This window comes from Jaculus jaculus, chromosome 5, assembly GCF_020740685.1.
Source record: "Jaculus jaculus isolate mJacJac1 chromosome 5, mJacJac1.mat.Y.cur, whole genome shotgun sequence".
Classification (NCBI taxonomy): Eukaryota; Metazoa; Chordata; class Mammalia; order Rodentia; family Dipodidae; genus Jaculus; species Jaculus jaculus.
In genome coordinates, this window is record NC_059106.1 from 27,416,426 (window position 1) to 27,428,882 (window position 12,457).

The 12,457-nt window shown below is 38.7% G+C and overlaps 1 protein-coding gene across 2 annotated transcripts in view; it reads left to right on the plus strand.

The window, feature by feature from the left end:
- Positions 1–12,457, plus strand: part of Cntnap5 (contactin associated protein family member 5) — a 768,721-nt gene that overhangs the window by 150,223 nt on the left and 606,041 nt on the right. For both annotated transcript variants that reach the window (XM_045150560.1, XM_045150562.1), the window contains exon 2: positions 9,248–9,352. In XM_045150560.1, coding sequence (XP_045006495.1) covers positions 9,248–9,352 — 105 coding nt within the window. The remainder of the gene's footprint in view (positions 1–9,247; positions 9,353–12,457) is intronic.

The following is a 12,457-nucleotide window of genomic DNA, read 5'->3' on the forward strand; positions in this document are numbered from 1 at the left end:
TGCTAAAGATTTTTTTTTTTCACCAAACTGGAACACATTGTAGTATAATTTTCTACTAGGTTTAATCCGTTCATGCATAATTTGAAGTATTGGGTGAGGAAAAAGCAGCAATTGGGATCATCTGACCATGACAGATTTTCAAACTCTGACTGTAACTTAAACTTTATTGATGCATTTAAATTACAAAACAGAATGCCTGGGCATGTCCATATAACATGTGTAGCATTTTATGTCATCATAGCTATAGCCAATGTTTGCTTAATTCACAGTTGTAATTCAGGACAAGAAGAAGGGCATCTGACAAGGGAATGTAAAGAAGCTGAAGTATTAAGCCTGGAACAGGCTTTTATTTTTAGCCTGACCCATCAAAATTGATTATTTAGAGGTCTGAACTATCACACACAAAAAAAAATTAATGAGTTCAAGCAATGAGTAGGCCATTGCACATGATCCTGAAGGGTCCTATTTGATATTATATGGGAAGGTGCTCTGAAACCCTGGGAAAATAGATGATCAACTGGAACCCACTCTCCTTGCTCATCTGACAAACAATATTTCTTCACTGTCCAGTGTTGTTCCAATGATAGCTAGCTTTCCCCTTTTTATATAGGCCAGGGAATGATGCTGTGCAAATTTAGGGTGAATTTTCCAATTTCACTTAACCAAATTTAGAAACTTCCTCACAGATAGGTCAAGAGATCTGTTTTCATGGTGGTTCTAAATTCTTTCAACTTAACAATACAGGTGAACCTTCAAACTGTGCTAGACATTTTATATGAACTTTTTCTTATCACAAGACCATGCATACAAAGTATGGAATCCCATTGCACATAGATAAAACTGAGTTTAAATAACTTGCCATAAGTTAGATGAGATAATAAGCTGCAGAACTTGGACATGGCTTTAGCCCAGGCTGCATTCCAAAGCTGGCTCTTTCCAAATATATTACCTTAGACCACACACACACACACACACACACACACACACACACACACACACACACTAGGGGAAGTCAGGTCATAATCTATAATAGCCACTAGTACTACATGTGTGCTGCCATGATTTCCTTATCTATAACATTCAGTATTTTCTCAGGCTATAAGATGTTCTTATTCTACCTACTCCTGAATGGCTGGTGCTAATCTCTCTGGCTATGCTATCAGCCAATGGCCAGACCAAAATTCAAGCTTGTCTTATCTATCTTTCCTTCTTTTTTCTTCCTTCCTTCCTTCCTTCCTTCCTTCCTTCCTTCCTTCCTTCCTTCTTTCCTTCCTTCCTCTCTTTCTTTTTTTTTTTTTTGAGGTAAACCCAACAAACTGGCCTTTGTTTTTGAGAGAGAAAGAGAGAGAGAGTTGATATACCAGGGCCTCTAGCCATTATAATCGCACTCCAGATGTGTGAAACACCTTGTGCACATGTGTGACCTTGTGTGCCTGTGTCTTTGTGCTTCTGGTTTAAATGGGATCTGGAGAGTGGAATATGGGTCCTTGGGCTTCACAGCAAAGTGCCTTAACCACTAAGCCATCTTTCCATCCCAAGCCTTTTTGTTTTATTTTATAAAAATGAGGCATTTTTCTAAATCACAATGAGCAGATTGAAGACACACAGTAGTTTACTACTTCTCTTAGGAACAGTGTGCCTAGATTTATGTGAGATGAAGCAGTGTTGCATGAATATTCATGGATTGACTGAGCAGTACTTTTAAATTTCTTTGTTCATTTTTATTTGTTTATTTGAGAGTGACAGAGAGAGAGAGAGAGAATGGGTGTGCCAGGGCTTCCAGCCACTGCAAATGAACTCCAGATGTGTGCACCCCCCGTGCGTCTGGCTAACGTGGGTCCTGGGGAATTGAGCCTTGAACCGGGGTCCTGAACCACTAGGCCATATCTCCAGCCCTGAGAAGTATTTTTAGATCATTGTTTCTGAATAAGAAAGGCAATGGATTCCTTTAATCCCAGCACTCAGGAGGCAGAGGTAGAAAGGCATTGGAGACCAGTCTGAGAATATAGAGTGTGTTTTCTGGTTAACCTGGGTTAGAGTGAGACCCTACCTCGAAAAAGAAAACAAAAGAAAAGAAAAAGAAAGAAAGGTTTCCAGTCCAGTGTGATTTACAATTATTCAACACCAAATCATGATTAACCATTGCAAGTTCATCTTCATTGTTTTCAAATAATAGACATCCACAGAGAAAAAAACAAGGTTCTGGACGAGAAAACTCCCAACTCAGGAGAGAATAAAACAGAGAGAGATGCTGTCTTTAAAATGCATCTGCTCTCTCATCTCCTTCATATTAATATTCTCTGTAGATTCATTTGAACAATGCCTTTTTTAAAGAAGAAAGGCATTATCTCCACTTGCAACATTTAAGACTTTTCTCATACTTATATTTCTCATTTACCCTATGTTATCATTTGATACCATCTATTCATTTATTTAGCTTGCTTAAAATATCAAGACTATCTGAATTTGAACTTTCTGGCTGTGTGTGGGTGAGCATGAATGTGCATGGCACAGAATGTTGATGGATGGAGAAAGAGACAATGGTGGTTTATAGAAGCAGAGCACTACTTGGCAAAAATTTTAAAGTCAGGAGTTGTAGTCAGATTCCCATTACTGGCAGAAATGACCCAACCAAGAGCAGCTTGTGGGAAGAAAAATAAAGTTTATTTAAGCTGACAGACTCAAGGGGAAGCTCCATGATGGCAGGGGGAAATGACAACATGAGCAGAGGTTAGAAATCACCTCCTGGCCAACATCAGGTGGACAACAGTCGCAGGAGAATGTACCAAAAACAGGCAGGGGGAAACTGTCTATAATACCCATCAGCCCACTCCCAACAATACACTGGCTCTAGGAGCCATTAATTCCCAAATTTCCATTAGTTGGGAACCTAGCATTCCGAACACTTAAATTTATGGGGGACTCCTGAATCAAATCACCACTTCAGAAAAATATTATTTTTTCACTGATTTATATTGTACATCAATCTTTCCTGATTCTGTATGTGTATATGTGTGTGGTAGGCATACATACTATGTATGGATGTTTGTATGTGTCAGGGTGCACACATTTTTGTGGGGATGTGCATGTCCATGTGGAGGTTGAAGTATGATGCCTGCTGTCTTCCATCAATTGTCTTCTCCACTCTCTGTCCATCTTACTTTATGACAGGTTGTACTGCTAAAGCTAGAACTTACAGATACTTCTTGCCTAGCCACTGAGTTCCAGGGACTCTTGCCTCCAATTCATTGGTACTGGGATTACAATGTATAATGCTATCCTTGCCTTTTTCATGGAACTGGGTACTAAAATTGAGGTCCTCATGCTTGCATAACAAGCACTTTACTCAATGAAACATTTCCACATCTCATGATTACATGTTTATATGTATATGATTATGTGTAGTGTATGTATGGATGTTTGTATGTGAAAGAACATGTTGTGTGCTGTTAAATGTTCACGTGTATGCACATGTTCATGGAAGCCAAAGGCCAACATCAGATATCTTCCTCAGTCATTCACCAGCTTAGTTTTTGTGACAAAATCTTTAACTGAACCAGGAACTCTCTAGTTAGTCTAGATAGCTAGTCAGCAATCTCAAGAATTCAACCTGTTTCCAGCTCCCCAGTGCTGGGATTCTAGCTGTCTGCCACCCTGCCCACTTAAAAAAAAAAATCTTTAATTCATCTCATTGGCACATTAAAATGTTATTTGTAGAAGTCTTTCTCATCTTCAGTTAGTTTTATCTATTGGAATGATTTTGAAGTTATTGTAAATGAAATTTTTCTAATTTATTTCTCAGCAATTTTGCTGTTGGTATTTAGAAAGCTAAGGATATTTGTATGCTGATTTTGTAGTCTACTGCTTTATAGAAAGTGTTGATAAGGATCTGGGGGGATGCCTCAGTAGATGGAAGTGCTTGCTTGCAGAATCTGCTGGCCTAGGTTCAATTTCCCAGTAAACATGTAAAACCAGACGCACCATGTGGTGCATGCATCTTGAGTCAGTTTGGAGCAGGAAGGGGCAGTTGAAGTTGGAGACATATCTTTCCTATTTTAGGCTGCTCTGATCCTTGCCTGGGCCAATGTCAGTGTCTTCCAGAGTTATATTCACAATAGCAGCTTCTCTTCTTTGTGTCTTAGGTCTCTCTGCTAGGCACATTTAACTTTGTCATCTGTGCACTAGGGACACTGTCTTAAAACTTCTCAACTAAGTACCCTGGGAGAGAGGTAATGTTCTATCAAGAAGTATCTGCAAAGTACATTGGTATTAGATGCCCTAGGGTGGATTCAGGTGGCTCTGTCCCATAGTTTTGAAACCTAGATAGCATAAAATACCCCGACGGAGGGATGAGGCTATGGATGCCAGGTTGTCTGATACAGAAAAATCATTCTCCATCCTGTCTGAGCCTCATGGCAGATAAATGGTGACAAAGGCTAAACCAGTTGTGACTTTAGGTCTCAGGTCTATCAGAGTCTTTGGACATCCTTAGATAATGAGATCAACTTCCAGTATGTAGAGGGCTACTAGCCACCACATCTTTCATAGCCCAAGCTGAAACCCCAGCTATCTGAACTCCTTGTCATGGTGATATTTCACCCTCTCTTCTTCTCACAACTGCCTCTCATGGCTATTTTCCACCCCTAGGGTGTATGGCAGGTTTACTTTCGCCTCCTTAACTTAAATTCTTATAATCAGACTACAAGGATAGATCAATTTTAGACAAAGGGATTTCTTTAAAAAAAATGATGCCTGGCTACTGCTCTATGAAACATGAAAATGAGAAAATAGGTCTACTTTATATTGCTGACCATCATATAAGAAGGGTGTGGGCTTGCCTGTGGGAGGGACTGCCAGTCTCTTTTTATCACAGCCATCTGCCTGAGCTCGTTACCTCCTGCCCCCATTCTGCATGGGGCCTTTCTCAGTGGGGTTGCTGGTATTCCTCATTGGGTTGTGGGTTAGGCATGATGGGAGCAGCAGTCAGTTATTGGGGGGAAGCAGTGCCTCTGGGCATGACATTCCAACCTGGGACTCTTACAATTGTTCTGCCTCCTCGTCCTCAAAATTCTCTGAGCCTTGGTGGGTGTAGGTCTACTTCAGTGATGAGCTCCTGGGAGCCTCTGGGTTTCTGCTTAGGTAAGTGTGGAATATCCTCTGTGTGTCTCCTTTGCCCTGGTGCTGCTTGTCACATGCACAATGGAAGCAGCGCTCTTGCTTGTCTCCCAACAACCTCTTTGGTTTCACCTGAGCCTTGAATGAGATATGAGGTGTAGTTTATTTGCTTTGGTCTCACTACTTTCTGAAAAAGATAAACAGCTTCTCCAGTGGAGAGTAAAGTCAGCATAGGTCAAATGGGATAAGTATTATTTGGGGGAGAGTTAGATGGATGTTTCTCCTCTTTTAGTCACAGATTAGTGGGAGCTTGACATTAGAGAGCATAATCTTTGTCCCCATAGGTTTCAGAATTGGTTCCCAGTTCCAGATGCATATTCTTTTCCATGGAGGGGATATTGTATCCATTCAGAAAGGCATTGGTTACCCACCAAGGTGTGTGGCACCATTGCACTGGTATGTACTTCTTGTCAGACTGGTTGGTTCTGAGTAAGTCAGAACCTGGCTTGCTCACACCATTGTTAGTCATGTTCCCCAGTAGGTCATGTAGTTCTTTTCAGTTGTAGACAGGATAACTGTCTGAGGACTGGCTCCCTTCTGGATTCTAACCAGAATACTCTATGTTCTGTGGTAGCAGTATATGGTATCTTCAGCAATAGGGCATTACATTTTACCCCGGGTGGATACTCAAGTGCTTTGTCAGAAACTCGTCTTGTTTTTGGGACCTCATATATGTGGGAGGCTCCTATTTCTGGTACTGAGGAAGCTCTTCAATTTTTAACCAACCGTGGTGTCAAGTATCAGACCCCAGCCATGCTGAATGTTAAGTACATGCTGTGCAAGTGAACCTTACACAAACCCTTGTGTTACTTTGCTCAAAGCATTGAGCTCAAGGTCTAAGTTCTTGACCTTACTCTGTTTACCTATAGAAAAGTGTCTAACCCTGAGTGTCCAGCAGGTGATCCAAAAGCGAGTATTACAATAATTTGCAGGTGGATGTCAGGATAGGCACAGTGAGACTATAATGATGGGCATAAAAGAACTATGTTTTATTTTTTGTCAGTTCATGATGAATTAAGCTATCTTGAGGTTTCATGGTAGATCAGGAACACAGGTTCAGATTGAAGAGCAATGTCTTGTTATTAACTTTTGTTGTTTTCTAAGTGAAATTATAGGTAACAATGAGAAAAATAAGTGAAATTAAAAAGCATGAGCTATTGCTTCTAAGCATCCTTATAGGCAATTTCTAAAATGCATGCTTTATATCTTTTAAACAAAGTAGGCCATTACTGTGCAATGCTTAGAGGATTTTTATCTCGCCTATAAATACAAGGGAATCTTTAAAGCTCTAAATTCCCATATATGGACAATTTACCTTGGTAATCAAGATGATACCCACAATTTCACTTTAGTACTATTTGTGACTCTATTGATATTTTAATAATTATGAATAAAAATATGTTAGTCACAAAAATGTTATTTAAGTGGAATCATCATATATGGGCAGTATTTATTGATAAGAATCTGTGTAAATATTGGATTTACTCCGAATATTTTTGGTATTATTACTATTTAATTAATGTGAAAGAAGACCTTTGGAATTTAATAATTGATATTGAAGGACAAATTATACCAATTTCTTTAGATCAAAAATATCAAACTCTTGGGGAGCTACATGCAAGTATTTGTAAACAAATATATGTCTCTTTAATTTTCTCTTCTTACCATTTTTTTTCTTTTGCCTTCATTTTTCACTTATTGTCCTTTGGAGAAAAGAGGTCAGTAAATTCAGTGAACAAGAAATAAGGAAGACATGGATAATTAAATATTTTTGAAGTGTATAGACCATTATTTGTCAATGATTCCTCCCCCCGTACCCCTCTCCATTGGCCAAACAATGAAACTTTTCCTTTTAGCAAAACTGCATCAATAAAAGTTAACCATAAGATAATCTGTTTTGGAAAATCTGAATAATGGTTACCCATATGAATTTTGGACCAAGCTGATCTATTAATTGGCTTAATCGTCCTGGACAGTCCAGGCATCTCCTTCGGCCTGATCCCCTCATCTGTAAGGTTCCATTTCACAGCTGAGTTCCATGAGTTCAGACATTACTCCAGGCTCTGCAGTCCCCTTATGGTCTACAAACAAGACTAAGTTCTTTGCAAACAGGCCTGTGGCTGTGTACACAGCTACTAAAGTGAAAGGGAAGATGTACTTTGAGTATTGGCCACAGACACAGTGTTTCTCTAGGTGAGAGGGCAGCAGGTATTTCCTGATGTACATGTGCATGTGTGTGTGCGTGTGCATTTGTGTATATATGTGTGTGTTCAAATCAGTGTGTTGAGGTGTGCATGCAGCATGGTCACCTGCAGTTTGGTCAAGAGTGAATTCACTATAGGCTCTGTGTGTCCTGTCCTTCCTTTCCAGTCACTACATGTTTGTATTTGTCAAACTCCTCAAAATAGTTTTCAAACATTTATGCTTGGAGAAATTTAGAGAAAAAAAAGTGCCATTTGATTTTTAGCACACTTAACAAACAAGAATTTAATCCTTATTTATGCTGGTAATTAATTTTCCTGCAATTAGCTGAAATAAAGCTTAGTCACAATTTGCTGAATAAACAAGCATGAACACATGTAAATGTACTTTTGAGAATGTCAAACCAATTCCTCCTGAGAACCTTGTTTCTACAAAGTTTACCTTTCACTGAAGGACACGTTTCAAATTTGTTTTGACTGAGGTATTTCATGAAGTCATTATTCAAGGCCCCACAGAATCAATTGTGTACAAACTGGAAGGAAAAAAAGAAAAGAAAAAAAAACAGGAAAAGAGTGTTGGTACTGTGAATTGGACTAATTGTTTGATAGATTCATTCTTTCTTCTATCTTCCATCCTCCATCAATCACCAATCCACTCTTTCAACACACTTTTAGTCAAGGATGGTCAAGCAACACATTCCTATCTTGGACTGCACAAAAGGGATTCACCTAGTGGAATCTACAGACAAATGTATCACTGCAGAGCAGTTAGTTGATAGGTGTCCTAGCCTGCCTTGTACAGCTGCAACTGAATACCTGAGACAAGAATGTGTGTAATAAACAGACACTTTGTAGCACACAGTTACAAAGGGTAGAAAGTCCAAAATTAAGATACCAGCATCATTCAAGCAAATGTGCTGAGTCATGGGGTGACAGAAGGCAAGGGGAGGAGAAGCTATTTGCTGAAAGCCCTTTTATTAAGGCACTAAAGCCACTTGTGAGCATAGAATCCTTAAGTCTTTATCACCTCTTACAGATCACACCTTTTGGTGTTCTTATAATTGCAATTAAATCTCAAACAGTATCTGTAGACCACAAACATTCAAAGCACCTACCAATATATTAAAGGTGCAGGACATGGTTCTCTGTGTGAAACTTGATGGTCACAGCATCAGTATCAATTTCCAGAGACACATCCATGTTGCCAAAACCATGCCTCTGCCTGTGGCCCCACCCTGTTTGAAATATTATAAAAGAGGCAGAAGAAAGCATGCTCACAGTGTTTAGGAGAGGCTGGATGTCTAGCTATTGAAGTGCATGTCCAGTTCGAAGTTGTTGAAAATCTTTCTGTCTCTTCCTGGAATGAACTGAGATATTAAAGGAACTAACTGGTGTTTCACAGTCTTTCATGTAACTGGGAGTGAGATATTTAAAATTATCCTATTCCTCCGGATACATTTATTGTGAGTCATTGGAAACCGAAGATAAGAGAATAAACAGTGCCCCCTCTCTTGGATAGTCCCCTGTCTTATAGAATATGCAAACACACAGAAATTGGTTGATGCTTTGCCTAAATAAGGAACTAAAGGAATGGCTGGTTAAACTGGGTAGCTTAAGGGAGAATTCTAGCTGCTGCTTTCTCATGCTGTGCCCTTGTGCAACCTGACTGATACCTTCTGTTTTCTTCTTCTCTGTGCGAGAAGCGGTCACACCATGCTTCAGGGCTGCTAGTAGATACTGTATCAACATTGAAGTGGGTAGACCCCACCTTGTTCAAAATGACTAATAAGTGACAGTATAATACCTTTTCTCTGTGTGGAATAGTCCTTGCTAATAGAATCTGATCTGTCCATCTTTCACTATCATTTCAGATAACTGTGATGACCCACTAGCATCCCTAGTCTCTCCAATGGCTTTCTCCAGCTCCTCTGATCGCACTGGTACTTCTAGTCCAGCTCAACTGAACTGGAGAATGGGTAAGTAGAGTTCCTAATCTCCTGAAGCCAAGTGCTTGATGAAGGCACAGTGAGTGCCAAGGGGGGAGACTCCTTATACATAGATCTCTTCTTAGATAGGGTCCAGAAGTTCAGGACAAAGGTAGTATTCTCTGTAAACATTCACCCCATCACATAGTGGGTAGTCAACCTAAATATTATTCCCACAACCCACAGAATTCCTTCTTTAAAATTTTAACTTGGTTCATTTTGGGGTATCTTGGATGGAGCCCAGGGCCTCATGCATACTGTCAACTTCTCCTTTTTAAGCAATATAAGACACATTTCTAAAAATTATTTTTTAAAAGTTCCTTTACTTTTATATTTCATTTATTTGACATAAACAGCTACCAAAGCATATTGTACAAAGTTCAAAATGTTTATTAAAATATTTCAGCAAATTTGATTACATTCCAATATTGTTATTATTTACATTACATGCTCTAATATTTGTTATTATTTAAAAATTACATGCTATTAATTAATAGAAATCTTACCAGATAGGGATTATTGTATGTAAGTGTATATATATATGTGTTAACAAAGTGTGAAATCCAAATAGATACTCTTGACTAGTCACCAATGTAAAGTTATTTTAACAAATGTTATGTTTGATATTTAGCTAGATATATTTTAATTATATTTGGATGTTGACTTTTATAATGGGCATAATGAATGTAAAGAATATTTATACAGAGACACAAAGATTTGAATTGTTTCAATTTTAAAGATTTATTTAGCTTATAAAATTCAGGCATCTGACTAGTGGTATAACTTTCCTTTGTGGAAAAGTTAGAAAGTGGTATGCAGTGTCAAAATGTCCACTGCACTTTCACAGGTCACAGTAATTTCTTTCAAATATGTAGTCCATTGATATGTTAGGCTAACTCCATTACCAAGTACAAGTTTTAGTTTGTTGTTGATCTGTTCAAACGATCAAATGGTTCAATGTTTTAACAATTTATGATTTAAATCTCCATTAATAATGACAATAATTTATAGTTTTCAATTAAAAATTTATTGTTTATTTTGTACAACAACATGGAGGCTTCCTGTTATAATGGGATCAGCAACTTAAAAGTCTGTGATGATCATAATTTATTTGAGAAAGACATTTAAGAGTATAGTCAGATTTCCATATTCAGTGAATTAAAAACAAAAGAAAATCAGCCTATGGCTTCTTTCAGGTATGCACACAACACTAAATCCTTCTAGATATCCAAGCTCCAGTTTCCCACCCCTCATCCGCATACACAGCTCTAACATAGATTCAACTTCTTAAACAGCTGGGACCAAGATATACAATCACTTTTTTCATCCTCAGGGAGTAATTTGAAATAGATAAACAATAAACAGCTATCAAAGTATGATGTTCAATATGTTAAAAATCATAGCTAGTATACAGATATAGGATGTGCTCATCAAAAAGATTTAACCCATTAAGAAGAGCAGTAGGAGGATGGTCAAACTTGTTCAAGGAGTGCTTTGAAGAATGGAGGGGAAAGGAAAGAATGTTAGGATAACATTGCTGGTTGTAAAACAAGTTAAAGCCTGTCTTAGTATTCATATGATAAACAGAATTGTGTGTGGGTGTGTGTGTGTGTGTGAGTGTGTGTGTGAGTGTGTGTGTGTGTGTGTGTGTGTGTGTGTGTGTGTGTGCAGAGATGATAGACAGATAGATAGATGATAGATGGATACGGAGATTTATCATAGACATTGGCTCACATGGTTGTGGAGGTGAAGAAGGCCTACAATATGCTTTCTATAAGATAGAGATCTTGAGAGCCACGGATGCTAGTGCTCACGTGTGAGCCCAAAGATATGAGAAATGGGGAAGCTGATGGAGTAACTCTCAACCTGAGGTCTGAGAACTGAGATGTGCCTGCACAAGTCCCAGAACACAAAGGCTTTGAAACCGGAATCCTGATGTCTATGAGCAGGCAAAGGTAGCTGTTCAGCTCCAAAAGAGAGAGCAAGTTCACCTTTGCTCTGCATTCTGACGTTATCTGGCCCTTTGAGGGGCTGCACCATGCTTACTCACATTGCTGAGTGTGGATTTCGCTCACTCAGTTCCCTGGTGCAGATACCAGTTTCTTCGCGAAGCACCCTCACAGACAACCAGAAACAACTCTACTTGCTCTCTGGATGTCCCTTATCCCAATCAGGATAACAGTTGTAACTAACCATCATCATTTCTTGTATGATGATGAAACTCAGAAGTCAATCACTGTAGGCTAAGCATTGATAAGTTATCATGAAACCTCACTGCAATAGATCTAAGCAGTCAGCAAATTGCAAGTTGTGCTGTTTGTTCATGACAGATGCATTCTTCAAGATAATCATAAAATAGTTTGAATACTAAATTGTACAAAATGAATTAAAAATATCTACTGTACTTCCTTTTGATGTCTAAGATTTGATTAAGATTTGTTTCTTAATATTCTATTCATTTATTTGTGTACCAGTCACAGTAATTAGCGACTTTCTTCTACTTTATGCCATCCAAATTTCCACACACTCATCAGGCAATGTTCTTTTCTCCTCCCTAGAGCCAAACTCCAATACTTTCTTTTTGTAAAACTTGTGATTTCCATCAAATTAAATCCTCCTCAATAGCATTACATGTACTCAATGGATCTTTGTAGCTCATCACTACTGAACTATTTCACACAGTGGAAGTTTTTGCAAGTGTGGGACATCATTTAAAGTCTCTGGACATCATTGAAAGCACTAGCGTGCAGGGAACATGAACATTTTCCTTATAGTGTCTAGTATCTAGTGTCTATCAGGAACAAGAAAGCAATTTTTACTACTGAGTTGGAAGTGTACACCACTGGTCAAAGAATCCCGGCAGTCACAACTTTGCTAAAATTGGAGAGGAGAATCCTGGAAGGCTGCTAGGCGGCGTTGGGGTGGGGTCTATTCCTCTGACCCTAAGCAGTGTGAATTTAATGAGATCTATCAGAAACAAAATAATCTCTCAAAGAAAAGTAAGTACCGCCCTTGGAACCAGCTGTTGGGCCTCACTTTTATGTGTCAGTCAAAATATGGGCAGCTTGCCCATGAGATGAAGTTTACTCATGGTTT